Raw genomic sequence first — 23,932 nt, 5'->3', positions numbered from 1 at the left:
GAGGCAATTATGTAAAAGGCTTCCCAGAATACTCCTGCAGACTTCCACAGCAAGGATTTTAGAACATTTTAGCAGCTTTAGCTTTACCTGAGACACGAAAAAGGACAAAAATAATAACCATTTCCCAGATAACTGCTGCATAACCAGCCAGGAAAACAAATAGCTCTAGTTCCAAGGTCACGTACAAGATGCTCCTCAATCTCAGTAAATGGCATGAAAACTCCAAAAGTTTGACAAAGGCTCAGCTTTTGAATGTTTAATATAAAATTATGGAAATCAAAACTAAAAAAAAACTGTATTAGGTTGTTCCATACAGTCAAAGCTGTGCTCTGTGGCAAATAAAACAATAATGTGCCAACCCTGATCTCCAGTTTTCCCCCACTGACTTCGAGAAGACACAAAGTGATCTCTGTGTATTTTTCCCTGTCATAGATGTTACCCAGGTTCAGTTTCTCCTTATGCCCAGACAGGAACTCTTTAAAATATTCTTTTAAAATATTTAAAATAAAAAAAACCCATTCTCGGATGCAACTGCCTCCATCAGTAACAACATGAATTTTTTTGAGCCAACATCAGGTTTTTTAAAGTCTTTGCCAGTCAGTGTTTTCCACCACCTCTCAGCTGCTCTCAGCACTCCCTGGAATCTGCCCACTCTCCCATTCCTCACTTCTCACACAGGCTGGCTGGACTATAAAAGGGAGGCCAGCACTGCTCCCCAGGGACACCTGACACCACACAGCCTTTTACAGCACTTCTCTTCCTTCAGCTTCTCCAGGCTTGGTGGGGAGGATTTTCTGCACCAGTGTAGGAGGTGCTTCAGTGATTGAAGCAATATGGAAACACTGGAGACACACATTCAAAATGTCAAACTTTAATACAAATCAAGTGGAAGGGAATCTTTGGGCTGACAGTTCATTTTACCACCACCCAAGGTTGGCATTTTACCTCTGAGTCACTGGTGGTTGTAACTGGATTACTTACAAAGTAAACTTTATTTAAGAACTGACTGTACGCCCTTCCCAGCTGGCCAGAACCCTCTTTCAGCAACAGAAACCTTTCCCTGTCTGGAAACAACTGACCTGACATCCCCAGGCTGGAATAAATCAGTTTGCAGTTTTATTCTAAGCCTGTACCTGTTACTGAAAGAGGTGAATCAGCAGAAATGGTTCTCAGTCACTCCACCCCCACACCCCGAGCTCCACTCCCTCCATGGCAGTGATGACACACTGCTGGTGTCTGCTGGGTGCCAGAAGCTGCATTCACACACTCAGGGAGTGGAAGCATCCAAATATCCTCTCCTGGATCTTCACTGAAGCAGGTTCTTCACTCCCCTCTGTATGCATGGCCACCTCAGCTGCTGGGAAAGCTCTGCTCTATTTAAAATCAACAGGAGAATGGGAAAATCTCGTGGTATAAAAGTCAGATTTTACAGTTCATGTCAATTCTACAGGAAGAAAACCAGATCCCTGCACTGCTGACCCTTTCAAAGGTGCCTCTCTACAGTGTGAGCACAGAGGAGCACCATGCAGGCTGAGCCTTGGGGTCACATGGTGTAAGGCAGATCTGGCTGAAACCTCCAGATAAGGCACTCTGGAACAGGATCCAAAGATTCATGTCCTACTGCACAGCATGTCTGCATCACTCTGCAGTTTACAGGAGATCTGGCCCAGGGGTTTTATGCCACAGTTTTAGTCTAAGAGGCTTTCCTAGAAGAAATTAAAGCGAAATTCTTCTTTGGAAGGTGTGTCATTGAATAGGCCTCTGTAGAGTGTCCTGGGTGGCTCTGAAGGGGATCCCTCTGAGCCTTGGCTTTCCCTGCAGGCTCCCGAGCTCTTCCGGATGAACTGGCCATGCTTCCTGCAGACGCTTCCTGGCACCTCCACGATCCTGGCAGACCTGGCAGCTTGAAGGTGGGAGAAAAGAGCCATGAGGGATGTTTGGTCATCTCACACAGTGAGGCCACATGTATCAGGAATTACAATTGTTGACATTTTGGTCTGTGGTTTTGCCATTGCCACCTGTGAAAAGATTTATCCTTTTCCTGCCAAGTTCTAGGGAACAAAAGCTGATAAAGTGAAAATTTCATCCTTGAAGAGAGACGTTGCATAAACTACAGTTACTTGAGTCTCTCCTATTGGATGGACTGCCCTGGGAGGAGAGAGGTAGTGGGGAGAGGGAGCAAAGAGGAAAAGAGAGAAAGAGAGAAAAAGTGAGTGAGAGCAGCAGCAGAGTCTGTGACTTCTTCCCGGGGTGGGGCAGAGGCCTCATCCCCCCAGGCAGACACCTCCAGGGGGCTCAGTAAAAAAGGTGAGAGAGCTCATGTTCTTTGTGTTGGTAGTTCTTTCCCCAAAAAACCCCAGCAGGGATGCCTGCTGTCTGCCAATGCTTGGAAGATGTAGCCCCTGCCTTTGGGGGAGTGTCTGGAGTTGGTGGGACAAGCTTATGTGAGTAACTCTTTGGTGACTGGAGTGCTTGCATGTTTGGGCTTACTGTTTTTAGTCTCCCTCTTTCTCTCTTCTCTTTGGGTTCTTGCTGTTTGGTTACTCTTGTTAATAAAAATACTGGGACTTTTAAATACTGGGGCTTTTTTTTTTCAAACTCTCTGTGGTGCTCAGCCTCATTTTTTTTCCAGCAATTGTAGAACCCACCCTATTACACCCCACTCTGCACAGCAACAGGCAGGGCAGGAGGGAATCCCTTTCTTCTCCTTCTCCTCACCAAGAGAAGTTCCCCCACCTGTTTCCATGAGCTTCAGCTCTCTGCACAGCTCCTCCTGCATCTTCCTCCTGTAGTCTCCAAACATGGCTCTCATGAGCTGACGCTTCTTCACCAGAGCAGCTTTGTCACTGCGCAGTGTCCTGATGGCCCGGAGAGCCTCCTCAGCTGCAGCAGAGGAGAAACAACACCCAGGTTAAGGCTCTGCCCCTGCATTCCTGCCAGCCCTGCCCACAGGACAGAGCTCTCCTTGACTTGAATGCCTACCCTGCTTTGGAGTGGGTTTCTGTGTCTTCAAGCCAAGTTCCAGCTGTTGCACACACCAGTCCAGCTCCTTCCGCAGCTGCTCATCTGACTGCCATCAACATGGGGCACAGGGAGCAAGAGGAAACAAGTCACCCAAAAATTAAAGCAGCAGTTGCTACCCAAGATAAAGTCAGGGCTGTTCCCAACACCATATTGTGGTGATCAGTTTACAGACTCCATGACATCTTCCCTCTAATGTTTTTCACTGGATAAACTAAAAGCACAGCACGAATGTTTAGCTGCAACTCATTGTCCCTATTTGATGGACTTAATATGTGGCTGCCATTTAGAGGATATTTTCTGGAAAGCTGTTCAGTGCCTTTCCTCTGAAAGAAGCTGTCAAAAAGATGGGAGAAAGAAGCACTACCCACAAAAAAACCCTATCCCCAAACCTGCATAAAATCAAAAAAAGAAACAATGGACAAAGTCAGAAGCTGAGTCTTTTTTCTCAGCTCCTGTGTGCTTCTAAACCAGAAATGCAGGAGGAGAAGGAAGCTGAAGACCATGGAGATGGAGGAAGCCAAGTCCCATTGAGCAGAGCCAGCTGGCTACCTCAGCACTGGGACAGGGACACAGGGACACTGGGACTGCAGCAATTCCTAACTGTTATGTACATGTAAACACAACAGCCCTCACACTGTCTCCTTTCACCTACAACATCCTCCTTCTAAAGGACTGGGAGGGCTTTACCTCACCTTCAAATCCTCCTATCTCTCCTGTACTCAGCAGTGTTTATTGTATAATGTTCCAGAGGCAGGAGAACACAGTGCAATTTCCTTTCTTTCCAAAGAAAGGGTTTGTTCAATTCCAGTATTGCTCAGCTGGCACTGTTTGTTAACAATACCTACACCAGTGCTGAGAAATAACATAAAATGAAGACCTGAACCCTCAGCAGAACAGAAAACCTCAGGGTGTGCCTTAATGGTGTGTTGACACATAACCTGCAACTTCAGTGGATTTGTGGGCCATGCCCTACACTGGAAACCTTTTGGGAAACACCTTAAGCTTTGCCCCAGACCTTTGGCTACACCAGCTCTGTGGCTTGGCTTTGCCACATGCACTGTGTGAACAATTCATCCTGCCTGGGAACAGGTGCAGGGCCTGGTTCAGCACCCACAGGCACCAGCTTGGCACTGACTGAGGGCAGTTACCTGCATTTCTTATTTACATTTTCTTAAGAAAACATGGCATTCAGCTCCCCAGGATGAGCTGTCACAAGCCTAAGCATGAAATGTTTCAGCCCAAGTCTGAAGGAGCACTAACTCCCACTGCACTAGTCAGGTTCCTCAGCTGTGGAGCAGGGAAAGCAAACAGCTGCTGGGAGCAGTGAGCAGCAATGCTGGCTCTTTGGCTTTCATCTCAAGGCAGTATGTTAATTGTTCATCTGTGCAAAGAGATAAAGTGCCTCTTTAGCTTAGGGGTTTATAAATTATGGGGTCCCATCAATATTTAACTACCTGAGAGGCCTTCTCAGCTTGTTGGGAAGCATCTGTATTTTGATAGCTCTTTGCTTCTGCCTTTGCCTTCCTGCTGGTCTGAGTTTCTTCTGTCTCCTTTTTACTGACGGGTGTTTTTTGTTTCTTCTTCTTTTTCTTCTTCTGGGCAGCTCCATCTCCTGCTGATTTCTCTGTCACTGCCTCATCTGCAGGAGCAGTCTCTGGTTGGGGGATCTTTGCTCTGACAGGTTCTCTATCCTTGTTGGGTGCACTCTTTGTGGTTTGAGTCCCCCCAGGCTCCTGCAAGGCCGCTGGTTCAGCAGGCAGTGTATGCTCTGTATGTTGGCTTGAAGGAAGTACCTGAGGCTGAGGACAGTCTTTATCTGGGATGGCAAAGTTGAAAGCAAACGTGGGTTCTTGTCCAGAGGCAGCAAAGCTCAAGGCTCCATTCCAGCTCTCCTGCTCAGCTCTGCCATCACCAGGGGCTGCTCCCGGGTCGGTCTCGGAAAGCGTGAAGTCAAATCGGAAGCTGCTGCCAGATGATGTGAACAGCTCTGGCTTTGCCTCAGGGCTTGGGTCAGACTGCCCCACACCATCTGCACTCTGCCCACTGCTTGGCTGCACTGCCACAACACTGGGTTCCATGCCTAGAGAAGAAAAAGAGTATTGTTTCTGTCAATACACCAGTTTCCACCATGGGGGTGCCACTGCAGCTCCCTCTGCAAGGCAAAGCCCACAGAGGTGACTCAATCAAAAATTGCAGCCTAAGAAATGTACAGAAAAGAATCAAATCTCACCATGCCCTGAGGGACAGCTCAAGCTCACCTGCTTTCTCCACGCTCTCCTGACCCTCAGCCATCCTGAGATGGTAATCCCCAAACACATCACTCATCACTCGTTGCTTCTTTGCAAGAGGAGTCTCAGGGGAGCGCAGGACCCTGAGAATGTGCTGGGTCTCCTCTGCTGCACTCGGGAAAACAGCAAGAGAGACAAGAAACAGGTTATGCTGGGCCTCAAAACCCCCACTGTGGGATGCTGATGACTGAGTCTTCTCTGAATGTGGTCTGTGCTCATACAACCTCTGACTAATCCACAACTGGCACTCGGTTGAAAGGGAACTCCAAGTGCTTCTGGAAGCTGAAATACTGTGAAATGTTCTTAGAGGGAGGAAAAAAATCTGCTTATTACATACAGTCAGAATCTTATACTGCAGTAAGTGCACTGCTAATGGCACAGAAGTTACACAGGCTCAGCAAATCTCCCCTCAAGGCAAAGACAAATCCCAGAGCCCAGCTCTGTGTCTCTTCTCTGGAAAAAATCTTGAGTAGAGAGCACATCCTGAAAAGCAGGACTCTTGCTTGACTCTTATTAAAACCAGCCTGACCACAAGAGGAATCAAAATTTTTTGTGTCAGAGCAAATTCTCTCAAAAGCACAATTGTTCTGTGCCAGTGGCCCCCAAGACCTCAGTTTGGGAACCCTAAGCATTTGTCTCACTGATTTCAAGCCACAGAACAGCCTGATGTACTGCACTAGTGCTATGGAATGGACACATCCCACCTCTCCAGGCTGCCGTGTCCAACCACCCTCTGGGGGAAGAACCTTTCCCTAATATCCAGCCTAATCCTGCCCTGACACAGCTCCAGCCATTCCCTTGGGTCCTGTCACTGGTCACACAGAACAGAGATTGGAGCTGCCCCTCCTGAGGAAGCCACAGACCCTGTGGAGGTCTGACCTCAGTCTCCTCCAACTGAACAAGCCAAGTGCCCTCAGCAGCTCCTGCTGTGGCTGGAGCTCAGACCTCTTCAGACCTTTCACCACCCTCGTGTCCCTCCTTTGGATGCTTTCTAATAGCGTTAGATCTTTTTTACATTGTGGCACCCAAAACTGCACCCAGCACTGGAGGTGAGGCTGCCCCAGAGCAGAGCAGAGCAGAGCAGAGCAGAGCAGAGCAGAGCAGGACAATCCCCTCCCTCACTCAGCCAGCAATGCTGGACCTGATGCCCCCCAGGACATGGTGGGACACAAGTGGGACGTCTCCTCACAGTACGTGAGTCTCAGGGTCTCAAGCACATGTGTCCCCCTGTTTCAAGGGGCTGGGCTGGCTGCAGTCCAGGCCTGCAGGCTCACAAAGCAGAGCTCCAGGGGGGCCACCTCCCTCACCTGTGAGCCAAGGATCTCAAGCAGCCACAAAACTCATTGATCCAGACCCCAAATTCCTGGCTAGAGCCTGGATCTGCCTCCTCACTGCAGACCTCTCCAGGAACTGGGACTCCAGGCAGAGCCTGGGGACCACCAGCAGGCCTGCCCTGCTCTCCTGGCTCAGCTACTGTGCAAAGGGGCTCTTTTCTGGCCAGGCCACTGTTTCTGCTGCCTTGGCTGCTGCCTCCTCTCCAGGACCTGCTGAGCCAGATCACTGAGACCAGCTCAGTTGGTTCAAACTTGGCTCTAATAATGCCAAGGTCATGGGTTCAATCCCCTGTGTGGGCCATTGACTGAAGAGTTGGACTCGATGATCCTTGTGGGTCCCTTCCAGCTCAGAATGGTCTGAAGTCTGTGATTCAGCACCAGGAACCAGCCCAGGACACAGCTGTAACAAAATGGTCTGATCATAGAATAGTTTGGGTTGAATGGGACTTTAAAGTTCATACAGACCCTGCCATGGGCAGGGACACCTCCCACCAGCCCAGGTTGCTCCAAGCCCCATCCAGCCTGGCCTTGGACACTTCCAGAGGTGGGGCAGCCACAGCTTCTCTGCCCAACCTGTGCCAGGGCCTGCCCACCCTCATAGCCAAGAATTCCTTTCCAATATCCCATCTAACCCTGCCCTCTGGCAGTGGGAATCCATTCCCCCTTGTCCTGTCCCTCCAGACCTGTCTCCAAAGTCCTCTCCAGCTCTCTTGGAGCCCCTTTAGACATTGGAAAGGGCTCTCGGATCTCTCCAGAGCCTTCTCTTCTCCCAGGCTGACCAATCCCAGCTCCCCCAGCCATAATTCATCCCAGAGCCTGATGCTCAAGTACCTTGTGTGGGCACACATTAGTTACTGATACATGTTCAGGTGCCCCTGAAACACTCCCTGGGCACCTTACAGAGGGTTCACACCCCTCCTCTACAGCTTTAGTAGTGGCCAGGAGCAGGAGCAGGACATGTGTCTGCACTGCTTTACAAGCTGGACTGATGAGATCAAACTGTGACCTTATGAAAAGCATTTAATAGGATTTTATCTTCCATGTAATTTCTCCCTGGAACGAGCTTCACCAAAATAAACCTGCTGGTATTTAAGGGCCAGACACAGCACAGTATTTGCTTAAGAAGGAAAAGAAAGGCAGAGCTGTAGCAGGACCAAACAAGCCATTAGACAGGAAAATAAGAAAGAATACAGAAAACAGGAATGAAAGATAAAGCTGCTTGCAGACAGACAGTCCTTAAAGGTTAATGCTTTAAGTTGCTTTGTGTTTAGAATAAATCCCAAATAACAAAACAACAGTGAACAGAAGAGAGAGAAGAAACAGAAAAATGTCCAGATCTGCTAAATCAGACCCAAGGCTGGAATATGGGATGTGTGGGCTGGGAAAGAGGAAAGTACCTGGTTTTGGAGGTGGGATGAGGTGGAGATCTGCCTCCAGCTGAGAGATGCACCACTGCAGCTCCTCCTGGAACACACCCTGGGGAGCCTTGGACATGGGGTAGGGAAAGCAGAATGTTTAAAAGCAGCACAAATCTCTCACCCCCAAACTGATTGCACACCAGAGTGTCCTGAAGCCCTGTCCCCTCTCACAGGAGATCAGACCTGGCTGTGCACTGGAGGTGGGCTGTGTAACTTATTTTACACCCCAAACCAGCACAGCACAGGGACACCTGTCCTGCCTGGAGAACATCAAACCAGCCCTCTGCAATGACCAGCAACAAACTCTTACTGGCAGGAACCCCTACTCGTGGCAAGCCAGCACTTCCCAGACTTTTTGCCTTTTTTTCCCCTCCTGCCCCTTTTTAAAGGCCCCTCCAAATTCCTCCTTTTTCCTGAAGCTCATTATGGCATAATGTCTCCAGAGGAAGAAATTCCCCTTTAGCACGGCCTTGGCAACTCACAGCATTTGCCTTTAGGCTGAACACCAGCCCTGGCACACCCTGGGCTGTGTTTCCACCCTGCCTCCTCCTGCTGAGAGGGTGGAAGTCTCCCGTTGTGTCTCACTGGGGACAGGGCAGGGGCAGGGAGGGGATGCTGAGGGTGAGGAGGGAGCAGGGAGGGGATGCTGAGGGTGAGGAGGGAGAGGGGAGTGGATGCTGAGGGGGAGAAGGGAGCAGGGCAGGAAGGGGTGCTGAGGGTGAGGAGGGAGCAGGGAGGGGATGCTGAGGGGGAAGGAGGGACCAGAGAGGGGATGCTGAGGGTGAGGAGGGAGCAGGAAGGGATGCTGAGGAGGGAGCAGGAAGGGAGGCTGAGGGTGAGGAGGGAGCAGGAAGGGAGGCTGAGGGTGAGGAGGGAGCAGGAAGGGGATGCTGAGGGTGAGGAGGGAGAGGGGAGGGGATGCTGAGGGTGAGGAGGGAGCAGGGCAGGAGGAGATGCTGAGGGTGAGGAGGGAGCAGGGAGGGGATGCTGAGGGTGAGAAGGGAGCAGGAAGGGATGCTGAGGGTGAGGAGGGAGCAGGAAGGGATGCTGAGGGTGAGGAGGGAGCAGGAAGGGAGGCTGAGGGTGAGGAGGGAGCAGGAAGGGGATGCTGAGGGTGAGGAGGGAGAGGGGAGGGGATGCTGAGGGTGAGGAGGGAGCAGGGCAGGAGGGGATGCTGAGGGTGAGGAGGGAGCAGGGAGGGGATGCTGAGGGTGAGGAGGGAGAGGGGAGGGGATGCTGAGGGTGAGGAGGGAGCAGGGCAGGAGGGGATGCTGAGGGTGAGGAGGGAGCAGGGAGGGGATGCTGAGGGTGAGGAGGGAGCAGGAAGGGATGCTGAGGGTGAGGAGGGAGCAGGAAGGGATGCTGAGGGTGAGGAGGGAGCAGGAAGGGAGGCTGAGGGTGAGGAGGGAGCAGGAAGGGAGGCTGAGGGTGAGGAGCCAGGACGGACCGGGCAGGCCCCGGTGCTGCCCCCGGGAGGGCCTTCGGGAGGCGCGGGGCCCTCAGCCGCTCCATGGCCTTCCGCGTCGCTCCGAGCCTCTCAATACCGCTTCGTGCCGCTCCCTGCCGCTCAATACCACTCCCTGCCACTCCATGCCCCTCAGTACCTCTCCACGCCGCTCCATGTCCCTCCATGCCGCGCAGGAAGCGGCCCGGTCGCACCGCCCACCTCCGGGGCAGGGCCTCGTGTGGGCCCGCCCGGCCCGGCCGGAGGGAGCGGCCCCGGCCCGGAGGGGTAGGAGGGGCAGGTAGTTCCACTGGGGTCTGTCCCGCTGCCCGGAGCCCCCGCGGGGCCCTGTGGGACACCCGTGTGTGCTGCCGGGCCGCTGCTGCCCCGGGAATCGCAGAGTGTGGCAAGCTGGAAGGGACCCACAGGACCATCCGGTCCAACCCTCAACCCTGCACAGGCCCAGCCCCTACAGTCACACCCTGTGCCCCAGAGCATCATCCAAACGCTCCTGGAGCTCTGGCAGCCTTGGGGCTGTGCCCACTGCCCTGGGGAGCCTGGTCAGTGCCCACCACCCTCTGGGGGAAGAGCCTTTTCCTGAAATCCAACCTGACCCTGCCCTGGCACAGCTCCAGCCATTCCCTGGGTGCTGTCCCTGCCCTGACACAGGTCCAGCCATTCCCTGGGTGCTGTCCCTGCCCTGGCACAGCTCCAGCCATTCCCTGGGTGCTGTCCCTGCCCTGACACAGCTCCAGCCATTCCCTGGGTGCTGTCCCTGCCCTGGCACAGCTCCAGCCATTCCCTGGGTGCTGTCCCTGCCCTGACACAGCTCCAGCCATTCCCTGGGTGCTGTCCCTGCCCTGACACAGCTCCAGCCATTCCCTGGGTGCTGTCCCTGCCCTGGCACAGCTCCAGCCATTCCCTGGGTGCTGTCCCTGCCCTGACACAGCTCCAGCCATTCCCTGGGTGCTGTCCCTGGTCCCCGCAGGACAGAGCTCAGTGCCTGCCCCTCCTCTGCCCCTCCCGAGGAAGTTGGACCTGCAATGAGGTCTCCTCTCAGTCTCCTCTTGTGCAGCTGAACACACCAAGGGCCCTCAGTGTCCTCACACGCTGCCCCTCCAGGCCCTGAACCATCTTCATTGCCCTTCTTTGGACTCTCTCTAATGGTTTAATGTCTTTCTTCCATTGTGTCCCCCCAAACTGTCCCCCCATTGCAGGTGATGCTGACCCAGTGCAGAGCAGAGCGGGACAATCCCCTCCCTGGCTCGGCCATGCTGGGCCTGATGCTCCTCACGACATGCCCAGCAGTGTCTCCCTCCCTGGGACAAATCCCCCTTCCTGGGACAAATCCCAACAGGAGCACCCCCGCCAGCCCCTGCCCCTCCCACCTCGGCGGGCAGGGCACAGCTTGCTGCCAGTGGACAAAAAAGGTCAAAACACACCCACAGGTACTGTCTCATCCTGTTTCTATTTTAGATTTCGTTTTGATCACTTAATTTTGTAAATAAAAAGTTAGACACCTTGTTTCATGTGCATTTTTTCCCCTTGGACCGTTTCCAGATCCTGCTGAGGTTGGTGGCACAGCAGCTGGCGCGTGTCACAGCACGGGCTGATGTCTCTCTCAATGCTTCAAACAGGGGAGGTTATAATTTCTGCTGACATTGGCAGCTGATGTTACGCATTCTCCAAGGCTGCCAGCGATTCCAGCAGGGCTCTGAAGTGCTGGGAAAGCACTTCCACATGTTGCTGTTAAAGGTTATAAAATGGTACTGGAAAAATCAGCACACTTGTGCCAATCCCGACCAGATTTCTTACAACCTCCACCCTTGCAGAGACTCAGCCATTGTCTAAGCCCTCCCCTCACTACAAATCCATCCTGTTGGTTTGAGCCTTATCAGAGATTGTCTAAGACTTATCTCAAGGCTTTTTCTGACTGTGGTAGGTTTGAAATCAGCATCACTCCTCGCATACAAGTGTCCAAGTGTCAGGAAAAGAGCTGACAGTCAAGTATTGGAGAATAATGAGCACTGAATAATGAGCTGCCACAACTGTCCTGAAAGGCCAGCATCCCACCGCAGTCCTGCTCTCCCTCAGTCCTTGAGCTGGACCAAGGGTTCATGAGCCCATCACCACCAGTCTGGATGCATCCCCTAAAGCAAATCTTCCTGTCCGTGGCCTGAGGAATGCACAAATCCATCCGTGATGCACAGGCTGTACTAGACATGGCTGGCACAGGACCCATCCAGCCAGAGCAAGGGGTGAAAGGAGCATTGCTTTCTGTGGCAGGATGCTGTCCGTGTCTCCAGTGCTGTGGACTCAATGCCCATGCAGGGAAAAGGCACAAAGGACCAGCGATGCCTTGGTTTTCCTGGGTTTGATCTCTGCCCTGAGGATTCAGTCCCACACCGGCACCGAGTCGGCGAGTGGTGCCAGCCCTGCTCCGAGGACACACGACAGAGCGCCTGTCGCGACACCTGAACGTGATCCTCAGCTTCTGCTGACACAACAGGAACCTTGTCACGGCAAGAGCTGCGAGCTGGGCTGGTGGAAGATGATGTCCAACAAGCCATGGCTGCCCAGGAGCGAGGCAAAGAGCAGGCAGAGGAATGGGAATGGCTTGAGCCTGCCTTGGGCATGGGGCAGGTCAGTGTGTGCTGATAAACAGTGCAAAGGCTGGGACAGCTCCTCACTGCTGTCAGATGGTGACAGGAGCACCTGTCTGGGGGCAGGACAGCCATGCAGTCCCTCAGGTCACTCCAGGACTGCACAGAGCTGCCTGCTTTCCCCACACCACCAACTAAGCACCTACAAATTTGTGGCAGGCATGGCTGTAACTGGAAGCTGGAAAACGCAGCTCTTTGGTATGAGGCTCCTTCAAGGGTGTTGCAGGAAGGACTTGGGAATTAAAACAAAAAACGAGAGGAGTGGGGTGGTTACCAGAGCTGCTAACCACAGTGCCAGGGAGCCTCGGAGGGCACCGGGACAGTCCAGTGTCACATGCCCGATGTGTCCTGTCGCCAAACTTCCTGGCCAGCGATGTACGTGGCTTGCACATACAGGCTGTCATTCAGCATTAGGAAATCTGTGTTGGACAAGAGAGAAAGGAGGCAGCTGTCAGAGGAATGGAGCTGCCTGGGGAGAGCTGAGCTCAGGAAGGAAGAGCTTCTCCCCACCCCAAACACAGCAGTGGGATGGCAGTGCAGTGCCATCCTGGTTATGGCAGCTCTGCTCCATGCTTGGCTGAGGTGTGGGGGGCACTCCAGAGTGTTTCCCAAACACCACCAGCATCCCAGAGAAAAACCACTGGAGCAAAATCCCAGAGCAAATCCCAGGCAGAGCGAGTCTCCCTGCGGCTCCCACTGAAACAGGGGCTGAAGATGTACAGCAGCCCCTGCTTTGTTCCAGCACTTGGGAGCTCTGACACCATTGTCCCCATACCAGTACCTCCTGTCCCCACACCAACACCTTCTTGTCCCCATATGAGTATCTCCTGTCCCAACACGAACACCTCCTGTCCCCACATCAACACCTCCCTGTCCCCACACCAACACCTTCTTGTCCCCATACCAGTACCTGCATCAGAGTCATAATTCAGGGTCCCCTTGCTGTGTTCAATCCCCAAGAGCTGGGCAGGATGCAGAGATGCTGCCTCCAACGCCATCTCCACCGAGCACCCTTGCACAGAGAATTGGGGAGACGTTAGGGCAGCCACAGCCCCATTACCAGAGCAGCCCTGGCCAAGGCAACTGTCAGACAGGCACAGACCCGAGCTGGAACACCCTCATCACAGCCAGATGATGCTGGGAAGGGAAACATCCCTACAGGAGACAGTGGGAATAGGAGAATTGAACACCCAGGGTATGGGGCAGGGAAAAGCATTCAGCTTTGTGAGGAAGGAGCAGGAGAGTTCACCTCTCAGTAGAGCTGTGGGTTAAAGTGACACCTCCACTCAAAAAGATGCTCATCTGAGGCCACTGATCCTGGTCCCTCTCATGCCTCAGGTGAGAGGGAATGCTCCTGGTGGAACGGACTCAGCTGGCAATAGCAATGTCAACGCAGGGAGCACCAGCTTGTGGACAAGGCTCCCTTACCTGTGGCTTCTTGGAAGTGTCGCACACACGTGTCCATGGTCGCCACGCTGCCGCTGAGGGTCTTTGTGCCTGGGAGAGGAACAGCATGGCACTGAGCATGGCACTGAGCATGGCACAGAGCATGGCACTGAGCATGGCACTGAGCAGCTCCCACAGCTCACAGCAAGGAGAAGGGGGGCGGTGGGGAAGCACAATGGGACCAGAAGGGCAGAATTCCTGGGTGGTAGGAGGAGCAAGCTGAAGGGCCCACAGCCACTGCTCCCAAGGGACAGACTGAGGCAAGGGAGAGGTGCTGGCAGGGCAGGGAGAGGTACTGGGGTGTCACCCCCCAGCTCCACCCACTGACCAGCTGGACTGGGTGAAACCAGCTCACAGCACAGGTATCTGCTGTCAGAGGAAGGCAATGGAGAAAGAAATGATCCTTCTCTGAAATACCTTCCCAGGTATTTCCAACTCCAACTGCTTGGGAACTTGAAACTTCAGTAATTTAGTTAGCAAGAAGTGGTAGTGATACAATAAAAAAAGGGACAATAAATCTCTCTTAAGATTTCTCTGTCCTTTCTGGCCCTGCTGGAACCTCTGGCACCCATGACATCATGACACTGAGCAAAGAGGCTTTCAAAGGTGTTGCAGACAGCTACAAATGGACAGATTCCTCCTCACTCCACAGAGATGGGGCACTTCCCCTCTTTACCAGGTGCTTCATTCCCCCCAGGGCCAAGTCACTGCAGATCCAGCAGGCACCAAAACCCGAGGGTGGCACCGACAGGACCAGCCAGGTGTGCTGAGCTGTCCAGGAATGGGCACCAGTGGCAGTGCTGTCACCAGCCCTCCAGCCAGAAGCCCTTACCTGCAATGTAGGTGTTCAGCCCATCGATCTCCACCACCTGCTGCCCCAGCGTGTGCCGCCCCGGTGCCAACCCCATGCCCGCGATCGCATCCGTCACCAGCACCAGCCCTGAGGAACACGAGCAAAGGGGCCCTGTCAGCTCTGCAGCTCACTGTGCTGCAGCTCAGGGCACTGTGCCCTCCCTGAGAGGGGCCACAGTGTGCCCAGACACATCCCATCAAAGGGAGGGGATCAGCACACGTGGCTGTGCCCTTCCGGGCAGTGAGGGCAGCACGAGTGTCCTGTGGGAGGTGGCAGAGTGGCTGTGCCCTTCTGGGCAGTGAGGGCAGCACGAGTGTCCTGTGGGAGGTGGCAGAGTGGCTGTGCCCTTCTGGGCAGTGAGGGCAGCACGAGTGTCCTGTGGGAGGTGGCAGAGTGGCTGTGCCCTTCTGGGCAGTGAGGGCAGCACGAGTGTCCTGTGGGAGGTGGCAGAGTGGCTGTGCCCTTCTGGGCAGTGAGGGCAGCACGAGTGTCCTGTGGGAGGTGGCAGAGTGGCTGTGCCCTTCTGGGCAGTGAGGGCAGCACGAGTGTCCTGTGGGAGGTGGCAGTGCTGGCAGGGGCTGGTGGCACTGGCGTGGCTCACCTTTGGGGTGGGCTCGGTGGGCGATCCGCAGGGCAGCGGGGTTGGTGTGGATGCCATCGGAGATCATGCCGTAGAAGACCCTCCGCCCAGCAGGAATCTTGTCACTGGTCAGCAGCCCCACAATGCCAGGGTCACGGTGGTGGAACTGCCCAAGGGGAGAGAGGGGACAAGCTGGGGAGCAACACCAGGGAGCTGTGCAGCAACTCCTTGGCTGGGACCCTTCCCCTCAGGGGATGCAGCTGCCACCTCTATCACACAGTGCCTGAGAGCCTTACTGGGCCAATCTGGGCATTGCCTTGAATCAGTCACAGGATGGTTTGAGTTGGAAAGGACCTTAAAATTCATCTTGTTCCAATCCCCCTGCCATGGGCAGGGACACCTTCCACCAGCCCAGGTTGCTCCAAGCCCTGTCCAACCTGGCCATGAACACTCCCAGGGATGAGGCAGCCACAGCTTCTCTGCCCAACCTGTGCCAGGGCCTGCCCACCCTCACAGCCAAGAATTCCCTCCCAATATCCCAACTAACCCATCCCCTGTCAGGGTAAAGCCATTCCTCCTTGTCCTGTTGCTCCAGGCCCTTGTCCCAAGTCCTTCTCCAGCTCTCCTGGAGCCCCTTTAGGCTCTGGAAGGGGCTCCCAGGTCTCCCTGGAACCTTCTCCTCTCCAGATGAACACCTCCAGCTCGCTCAGCCTGGCTCCAGAGCAGAGGGGCTCCAGCTCTTGGAGCATCTCTGCAGCCTCCTTTGGACTCTCTCCAGCAGCTCCATGGGGTCCTTTGCTGGGACCCCAGAGCTGGAGACAGCTCTGCAGGTGGGTCTCACCTGAGGGGGCAGAGGGGCAGAATGCCCCCCTGCCCTGCTGCCCACACTGTGGGATCACTTCAGGGTTTCTGGGTGCCAGTGCACACGGCCTGGGCATGTCCAGCACCCCCAGTCCTTCTTGGCAGTGAGTTTCAAGAATCTGTTACAGCCTCCCTTTCACACCCAGCAGTAGCAACATGAAGCCTGAGGTTCAGTGCTGAAACCTCACTACAAAGCCTGGTATGAAACCAGCTGAGGAGAACACCCAAAAGAGTGGGAGAGAAAACCCAAACACAACCTTCATGCAGGAGAGAAAGCCCAAACCCCAGGCAGGTGCAGGGCAGGTGCCTGCAGGGACTCACCGGCAGCATGGCATTGAAGAGGTGAGTGATGAAGGTGGCACCGTTCTGCACAGCCTCCTCTGCCTGGGACAGATTGGCCACCGAGTGACCTGGGAGCACAGACAACCATGACTGCTCTGCCCATTATTTCCCCACAGAGGTTAAGACACTCCGTCACCAGACTCTGCTCTGATCCCCACGCTGGGCTGAGGCCTGAGGGGCAGCCTCGGCACGGAACTGTCTGGCCACGACCTGTAGGACTCTGGGCTGGGTGTTTCACCTGAACACCTTTGCTGCTCACATCACAACTGCCACAAATGCTGTCTTGCTCACAAAGGGTTGCCTTCAGGCTGGGTCTGAGGTCCAAGGACATGCCTTTCTGCTTTCTCCTTTAAGGTTTTGTAGAGAGGGATCAGGGGAGTAGAGACAGTGGGGATTTTGCCAGGAAAGAAATTATGCAGAAAGAAAATTCTGTTTCTTCAACAGGACAGCAGCTCCTGTGCTCTGTGGACAAACCTTGCCTTTCTGGAGTTCTTTATGGCTGTGGGATAAGAGAATGCTCACTTGAGGTTGTGTTTTACCCTGAATAATTTCCTCCCCTTAAAAAAAAAAAAAAAGATTTCCTCAATGATCTGAGGCAAAGAAGATTTTGTGAACCAAAGAAAAAGAAAAATGCAGGTACTTTTAACTCAGTGACCAGCCAGATATTGGAGGGAGAGGTTCCTACAGCACATCTGGTTGAAAAACAGAGTTATCAAACCAACAGTAACCTTTGGAAAATGATTTCTCCTGTCAAATAAGGTCTAAAGCAATGGAACTTCAGAGTTTGAACCTTCCACGTCACCAACTCCTCAAGTAAGACTTCCCTATGTTCAAACAGCACCTTATGTTTGCTGTAGGGGCCCCATAATTAATACAAAATTAGCCCTTGCCATGACAAATTCACAGCAACAAGTGAAGTCCCCACTTGTGACAGGTCTGTCACCTCCATACAGACCAGGCAAAAGAAAATCCCACCCTGTCCAGCCCCGCTGAGACACTGTTAGAGACACTGCAGCCCCCAGAGAGGCACTGCCAGGGCCCCCCACTCCCCAGAGAGGCACTGCCAGGGCCCCCCCCACCCCCCAGAGGCGCTGCCAGAGCCCACCCCACCCCCCAGAGGCACTGCCAGGGCCCCCCAGCCCCCAGAGAGGCACTGCCAGAGCCCCCCAGCCCCCAGAGAGGCACTGCCAGGGCCCCCCAGCCCCCAGAGAGGCACTGCCAGGGCCCCCCAGCCCCCAGAGAGGTGCCGCCAGGGCCCCCCACTCCCCAGAGAGGCACTGCCAGGGCCCCCCACTCCCCAGAGAGGCACTGCCAGAGCCCCCCAGCCCCCAGAGAGGCGCTGCCAGAGTCCCCCAGCCCCCAGAGAGGCACTGCCAGAGCCCCCCAGCCCCCAGAGAGGCGCTGCCAGAGCCCCCCAGCCCCCAGAGAGGCGCTGCCAGAGCCCCCCAGCCCCCAGAGAGGCGCTGCCAGAGCCCCCCAGCCCCCAGACAGGCACTGCCAGGGCCCCCCAGCCCCCAGACAGGCACTGCCAGGGCCCCCCAGTCCCCAGACAGGCACTGCCAGGGCCCCCCAGCCCCCAGACAGGCACTGCCAGGGCCCCCCAGCCCCCAGAGAGGCGCTGCCAGAGCCCCCCAGCCCCCAGACAGGCACTGCCAGGGCCCCCCAGCCCCCAGAGAGGTGCTGCCAGGCTCCCCCAGCCCCCAGAGAGGCACTGCCAGAGCCCCCCAGCCCCCAGAGAGGCACTGCCAGAGCCCCCCAGCCCCCAGAGAGGTGCTGCCAGGCTCCCCCAGCCCCCAGAGAGGCGCTGCCAGAGCCCTCCAGCCCCCAGAGAGGTGCTGCCAGGGCCCCCCAGCTCCCAGAGAGGCGCTCCCAGGGCCCCCCAGCTCCCAGAGAGGTGCTGCCAGAGCCCCCCAGCCCCCAGACAGGCGCTGCCAGAGCCCCCCAGCCCCCAGAGAGGAGGTGCCATGGCCTCCCAGCCCCCAGAGAGGCGCTGCCAGAGCCCTCCAGCCCCCAGAGAGGCGCTGCCAGGGCCCCCCAGCCCCCAGAGAGGCACTCCCAGGGCCCCCCAGCCCCCAGAGAGGCGCTGCCAGAGCCCCCCAGCCCCCAGACAGGCGCTGCCAGGGCCCCCCAGTCCCCAGAGAGGAGGTGCCATGGCCCTCCAGCCCCCAGACAGGCGCTGCCAGGGCCCCCAAGGCCCCAGAGAGGCACTGCCAGGGCCCCCAAGGCCCCAGAGAGGCACTGCCAGGGCCCCCCAGCCCTCACCCAGCGAGACGCAGATGCCCCTCTTGGTGAGCTCCTGGATCACCTCGCTGCTCCGCTCCATCTCGGGGGCCAGCGTGACTATCCGCACACAGTCCAGGGAGCCGTAGGTGGCCAGCAGGTCCTGGAAGGCCCCGGCCTCGAAGGTGCGCAGGCAGTGCTCAGGGTGGGCCCCTTTCTTCTCCCTGCTGATGAACGGCCCTTCCAGATGGGCCCCTGTCCAAACAGCAACAAATAGCCATGACTCTTCCTCTCCCCACCAGGGACCAAGAAACCTGCTCTGTCTACTCCGCTCCAGTCGAGCTCTCGCCATTTTTCTGCAGCAAAACACCTGGCTCAGGTACCTCTGAGCTCAGCACAGTGGGAGATGCACTGCTGGGCACTGGGCAGGCCAAACCATCCCACTGCCTTTGGCCCAGGGAGAGCAATCAGAGAGAGTGCTCAGGCATTGGAATGGGCTGCCCAGAGAGGGGGTGGATTCCCCATCCCTGGAGGTTTTTCAACTGAGCTTGGCCGTGGCACTGAGTGCCATGATCTGGTAAAGGGACTGGAGTTGGCCCAAGGGTTGGACTTGATGATCTCAGAGGTCTTTTCCAACCCAATTGATTCTATGATTCTGTGATTCAGGGGGCTCAAAAGGGTTGGAGCAGTGTGTGTACAATGGCAGAGACCACAGCAAAGGTCAGGCACAGGCTGAGGGGCAAGGTGGGTCTGTGCCCACCTGTGCATCCCTCCCATCGAGAGAGCTCCAGCCCCTATTTGTGCTGCCTCTCAGTAACTCCTTTCCTCTCAACAACAAACGAGATAATTGCCCACCAAAGAGGGGCAAATCCACTTACCCAGGATACCTGCTCCATGGGCTCCACCATTTCTTACACTGATCTGAGGGAGCACCTACAGAAAGAGGTTTGTCAGACATGGCACCCCAGACACAGCCCCCCTGCCTGCCAAATCAGACTCAAATGTTGGGTCTGAAGGGAGATTTGTAGCTGGGCCACTTGGAACCATCACAGCCCACAGAGAAGAAGCCTTCTGCAAGCCCAGCTGTGCAGAGCTTGCCTGGGAGACGTGGCTGCCACAGCAGTCTAAAGGTTGAGGGCAAAAAACCTGGGGTAGAGTCCAGCTCCTCATGCCTATGCCTCCAGTTTTGGGAGGCCCAGCCTTGGCTCTCCCACCTCCTGGTACCAACCTCAGCCCTGATCACCCAGCGGGTGGGAGGGGACAAGGTCCCTTACCTGGTGGTACACAGATGGAGGAGAAGTCACCAGGGTGGGACAGAAGGAGGTCACTCCATGGGAGAGGATTTTCTGACTGACCAGGTCAATCCCTGATTTGAAGTCATCAGTAGCCAGGGAGAAGTCCACCCCAAAGCCTCCTGCACCACCAACAAAACAGAGGTGAAACCACAGTTTCCCCAGGGGATGTTTCCCACTCAGAAATGCCAAAAAACCATTTTGTGTGCCTGGATGGAGACGTTCTGTTTGTAAGGCACTGACACAAAGGGCTCCACCAGCACTTCAGTCCTACATTCCAAGGCTCCACAAGTCCCAGTCCCACCATCAGTGCCCCCATGAAGTGCTCTTCCCCACAGCACCCCAGCATTTTGCAAACACAACCTTTTTATTTTGCTGCAGGGCAAAATGTGAGGATTCCCAGCTGAAGAGGGATCTGACCTCCAACTTCAGGCACCACAGAATGAGCCCTTCTCTCCCTTGGGAGAGAGCTATTGCAGGTAATGTTTGTTCCCTTGGGAAGTCCTGCTCTGTCCTCCCACATCCTGGAAAGGGCAGTGTGGGCATCCTGCCAGTGCAGGGGCAGGATAAGAAAAATGATAAAAGTGAGGTTCAGAGGAAACTCTCACCCAGCCAAAGGGCATCAGTTACACGACAGCAGCAACCAGGGGCAAAATAGTTCTTTGTCCTTAGCTGGGTGACTCACATGTCCCTCGAGCAGCTGAAACACCCTTGGCCATGGGCAGGACACCCACAGAGGAGCCTGGGGGACAGGGATGGACAGAGCCAGGAGCCCCCTGTGTGAGCACACGTGGCTTCCCCGTACCATTGATCTGGACGTCGATGAAGCCGGGGGCGATGATGCTGCCCTTGCAGTCCAGCTGGACATCAGCAGAGCCCTTCTCATCAAAGAAGAGTTTCTCGGGGTTGAGGATCTTCCCCTCTCGCACCCACAGGTCCTCCCTGAAGGGACAACCACACACAGCAAGCTCTGGTGCTGTCACTCAGAGCAGGTGGCTGTGGCCCTGGTGACAGTGGCCCTGGGCAGAGCAGAACCCACGGGCACCTCCTTCCAGGGGCTCTCAGGTGTCTTCCAGGGCACAGCTGCTCTTCCAGCTGGGTCATGGCACTCTCTGCCTGACCTCTGGCTTTATAAAACCTGCAGGAACGGGATTTTCTGGGGCTGCCTCTCCAAGGTGGTGGCGATGGCCGAAGGGTCATGGGGTGGCAGGGGAGGCAAAGGGAGAGGGGAGCAGAGGGGGCCATGCCCCACACACAGCTCATCTCCCTCTGAGAGCAGGCAGGGGACTGTGGCATGGAGGGCACGGGGGTGAGGGCCAGCTGGGGGACCCAGTGATGGGGCAGCTGGTGACACGGGGACGTGGTGACAGCCCCTTGGGCACTGCAGGTGCCAGGTCAGCCCTGTGACCCATCTGGGAACCCACACCCCGGCTAAGCTCAGAGACCCTGGAGCCCTGGTACCCCCATTGCCCTGGTACCCCCACACCCCTGGTACCCCCATAGCCCTGGTACCCCCATAACCTCGGTACCCCCCATAGCCCCAGTACCCCCAAAGCACCGGTACCCCCATAGACCTGGTACCTCCCATGGCACTGGTACCCCCATAGCCCCGGTAGCCCCATAGCCCTGGTACCCCCATAGACCTGGTACCCCCCATAGCCCCGGTACCCCCCATAGCCCCGGTACCCCCCCAACCCTGGTACCCCCATAGCCCCAGTATCCCATGGCCTCAGTACCCTGTAACTCTGATACCCCACAGCCCCGGTACCCCACGGCCCCGGTATCCCCATAACCCCTGTACCCCACCACCCTGGTACCCCCATAGTCCCAGCATCCCCAGAGAGCCAGTACCCCATAACCCTGGTACTCCATAGCCCTGGTACCCTCACAGCCATGGTACCCCAATAACTCCGGCACCCCACGGCCCCGCTACCCCCGTAGCCCCGGTACCCCGTGCTCACCTCTGCAGCCGGTGGTCCCTCAGGATGCGGCAGTTCGTGAACTGCACGATGGGCGCGTCCGACACGGATTTGTTGGACGGCATCGCGGGGCAGCAGCGGCAGCAGCAGCGACCGCGGCGGTGTCCGGGGCCGGGGCGGGGCCGGGGCGGGGCCCGGGCGTGGCGGAGCGGGGCCAGGCCGCGGCCCCGGGGCCGGCGGTGCTGCGGGACCGAGAGCCGCTGAGGGGCGGGGGCAGCGGAGCCCCGCCCGGGGGCAGGCGGCGGGGGAGTTCCCGGCGCTGCGGGCCGGCGCTGTGGGACACAGGCCCCGCACGGACCCCGCACGGTCCCCGCTCAGCCCCGCTCAGCCCCGCCGGGGGTCCCGGGGCGGAGCAGCGACCCCGGCCCGGCCACACGGGGGCGGGGCTTGGGCGGGGCCGGGAGCCATGGCCACGCCCCTCCCGGTCACGTGAGCGCGCTCGGACACGCGCCGGGACTGCCCGCCCCGCCCCGTCCCACGTGACCGGCCCCGCCGCGCCGCCATCTTGGGAAGGTCGGCGGGGATTCCCTCCCTGTGCTGTGCCGGGACCCCCGTCCTGGGACCCCCGAACTGAGACCCCCGTCCTGTCACCCCCGATCTGAGACCGCCATCCTGAGACCCCTGAGACTCCCGTCCTGGGACCCCCGTCCTGTCACCCCCGATCTGAGACCGCCATCCTGAGATCCCCAAACTGAGACCCCCGTTCTGTCACCCCCGATCTGAGACCGCCATCCTGAGACCCCCCAGCTGAGACCGCCGCCCTGGGACCCCCGTCCTTAGACACCCGAAATGAGTCCCCCAAACTGAGACCCCCCCCGATCCTGAAACCCCCTTCCTACGACCCCCATCCTGCCACCATCCTGGGACCCCCATCCTGAGACTCCCATTTTGGGCCCTCCATCCTGCTACCCCCACCCTGCACACCCCTGCTGTCACCCCCGGCCTTTCACCCCCGGCCTGCTGCCCTCATCCTGAGACCCCTGTCCTGAGATCCCTGTCCCGAGACTCCCGGACTGAGACCCCCATCCTGAGATCCCCGTCCTGAGACCCCCAAACTGACACCCCCATCCTGCCACCCCCGTCCTGCCACCTCTGTCCTGAGACCCCCATCCTGGGACCCCCATCCCGGGACCCCCATCCTGGGACCCCCATCCCGGGACCCCCATCCTGGGACCCCCATCCCAAGACCCCCATCCTGGGACACCCATCCCGGCACCCTCATCCCGGGACCCCCATCCCGGCACCCCCATCCTGGGACCCCCATCCCGGGACCCCCATCCTGCCCACCCGGGTGGGTCTCTGCCCTCCTCATGCCCGAGGAGGTTCCAGGGAGCTGGGCTGAGGTGGCTCCGCTGATGAATCACTCCCAGGAAAGACAAATGAGGGGAATGTCACTGTGCAGGAATGCAACATCCCATCTGGCCAGCGAGTGGATTGTGATGAGGTTTTGTGCCGTGCTGGTCGTTCCCATGATGTCAGAGCTCATCCAACACTACCAGCTGCTCTCACTGTCACAGGATGCCGGGAAAGGGCCCTGGAAGGCAGAGATGGGAATGATGCTGGATGAGGTCAGGAAAAGCATGTGCAGCATCCTTTTGGGAATTTCAGGCTAAGAATGACTTCAGGCCATGCAGATGCTCCAGGGTGTTCAGCCAGGAGGAGAGAAGGCTCCAGGGAGACCTGAGAGCCCCTTCCAGTGCCTAAAGGGGCTCCAGGAGAGCTGGAGAGGGACCTGGGACAAGGCATGGAAGGACAGGACAAGGGGAATGGCTTCCCACTGCCAGAGGGCAGGGATAGATGGGATATTGGGATGAAATTCCTGGCTGAGAGGGTGGGCAGGCCCTGGCACAGGTCCCCAGAGAAGCTGTGGCTGCCCCATCCCTGGGAGTGTCCAAGGCCAGGTTGGACGGGGCTTGGAGCAACTTGGGCTGGTGGGAAGTGTCCCTGCCCATGGCAGGGGTGGAATGAGATGGACTTTAAGGTTTTCCTCATTAAATTACACACATCTGGGACACCCAGGATGGTATTGGTGGAATGATTTGTAGCTTCGTACATGTGGAACTGAGGAGACTCCAAACTATAATTTAGGAAATGAGTGCTGAAGGCATCTCTGTCTTACTTGTGAGTGAGGATGGAAGGACCTGTCCAAGCTGCTAAACTGAATTTGGATGTCAAAAGGCACATATGG

The 23,932-nt window shown here is 56.6% G+C and overlaps 2 protein-coding genes across 3 annotated transcripts; both read right to left on the bottom strand.

The window, feature by feature from the left end:
* Window positions 1-310: 310 nt before the first annotated feature.
* On the bottom strand, window positions 311-9,726 carry C16H8orf33 (chromosome 16 C8orf33 homolog). Of its 2 annotated transcripts, XM_071571452.1 has the most exons (7): window positions 9,669-9,726; window positions 8,044-8,131; window positions 5,283-5,420; window positions 4,479-5,104; window positions 2,983-3,070; window positions 2,737-2,883; window positions 311-1,903 (listed from the first exon to the last, which is right to left on the bottom strand). In XM_071571452.1, exons 1-7 carry the CDS (start codon window positions 9,684-9,686, stop codon window positions 1,707-1,709), a joined length of 1,302 nt encoding a protein of 433 aa, XP_071427553.1. In that variant the 5' UTR covers window positions 9,687-9,726; the 3' UTR covers window positions 311-1,706. The 2 variants fall into 2 exon arrangements, with proteins under 2 accessions (XP_071427553.1, XP_071427554.1); XM_071571453.1 differs by lacking the exons at window positions 8,044-8,131; window positions 9,669-9,726 and adding an exon at window positions 6,620-7,985.
* A 1,231-nt stretch (window positions 9,727-10,957) lies between these two features.
* AMDHD2 (amidohydrolase domain containing 2) lies at window positions 10,958-21,923 on the bottom strand. Its single transcript, XM_071570907.1, has 11 exons — window positions 21,727-21,923; window positions 20,571-20,707; window positions 19,748-19,887; window positions 19,352-19,406; window positions 18,516-18,728; window positions 16,233-16,321; window positions 15,072-15,216; window positions 14,450-14,557; window positions 13,600-13,668; window positions 13,082-13,183; window positions 10,958-12,590 (listed from the first exon to the last, which is right to left on the bottom strand). Exons 1-11 carry the CDS (start codon window positions 21,807-21,809, stop codon window positions 12,502-12,504), a joined length of 1,230 nt encoding a protein of 409 aa, XP_071427008.1. The 5' UTR covers window positions 21,810-21,923; the 3' UTR covers window positions 10,958-12,501.
* Window positions 21,924-23,932: the final 2,009 nt, after the last annotated feature.

Source organism: Pithys albifrons, chromosome 16 (genome assembly GCF_047495875.1).
Source record: "Pithys albifrons albifrons isolate INPA30051 chromosome 16, PitAlb_v1, whole genome shotgun sequence".
Classification (NCBI taxonomy): domain Eukaryota; kingdom Metazoa; phylum Chordata; class Aves; order Passeriformes; family Thamnophilidae; genus Pithys; species Pithys albifrons.
The sequence above is the reverse complement of the archived record's forward strand: the minus strand, read 5'-3'. Positions and strand labels throughout refer to the sequence as shown.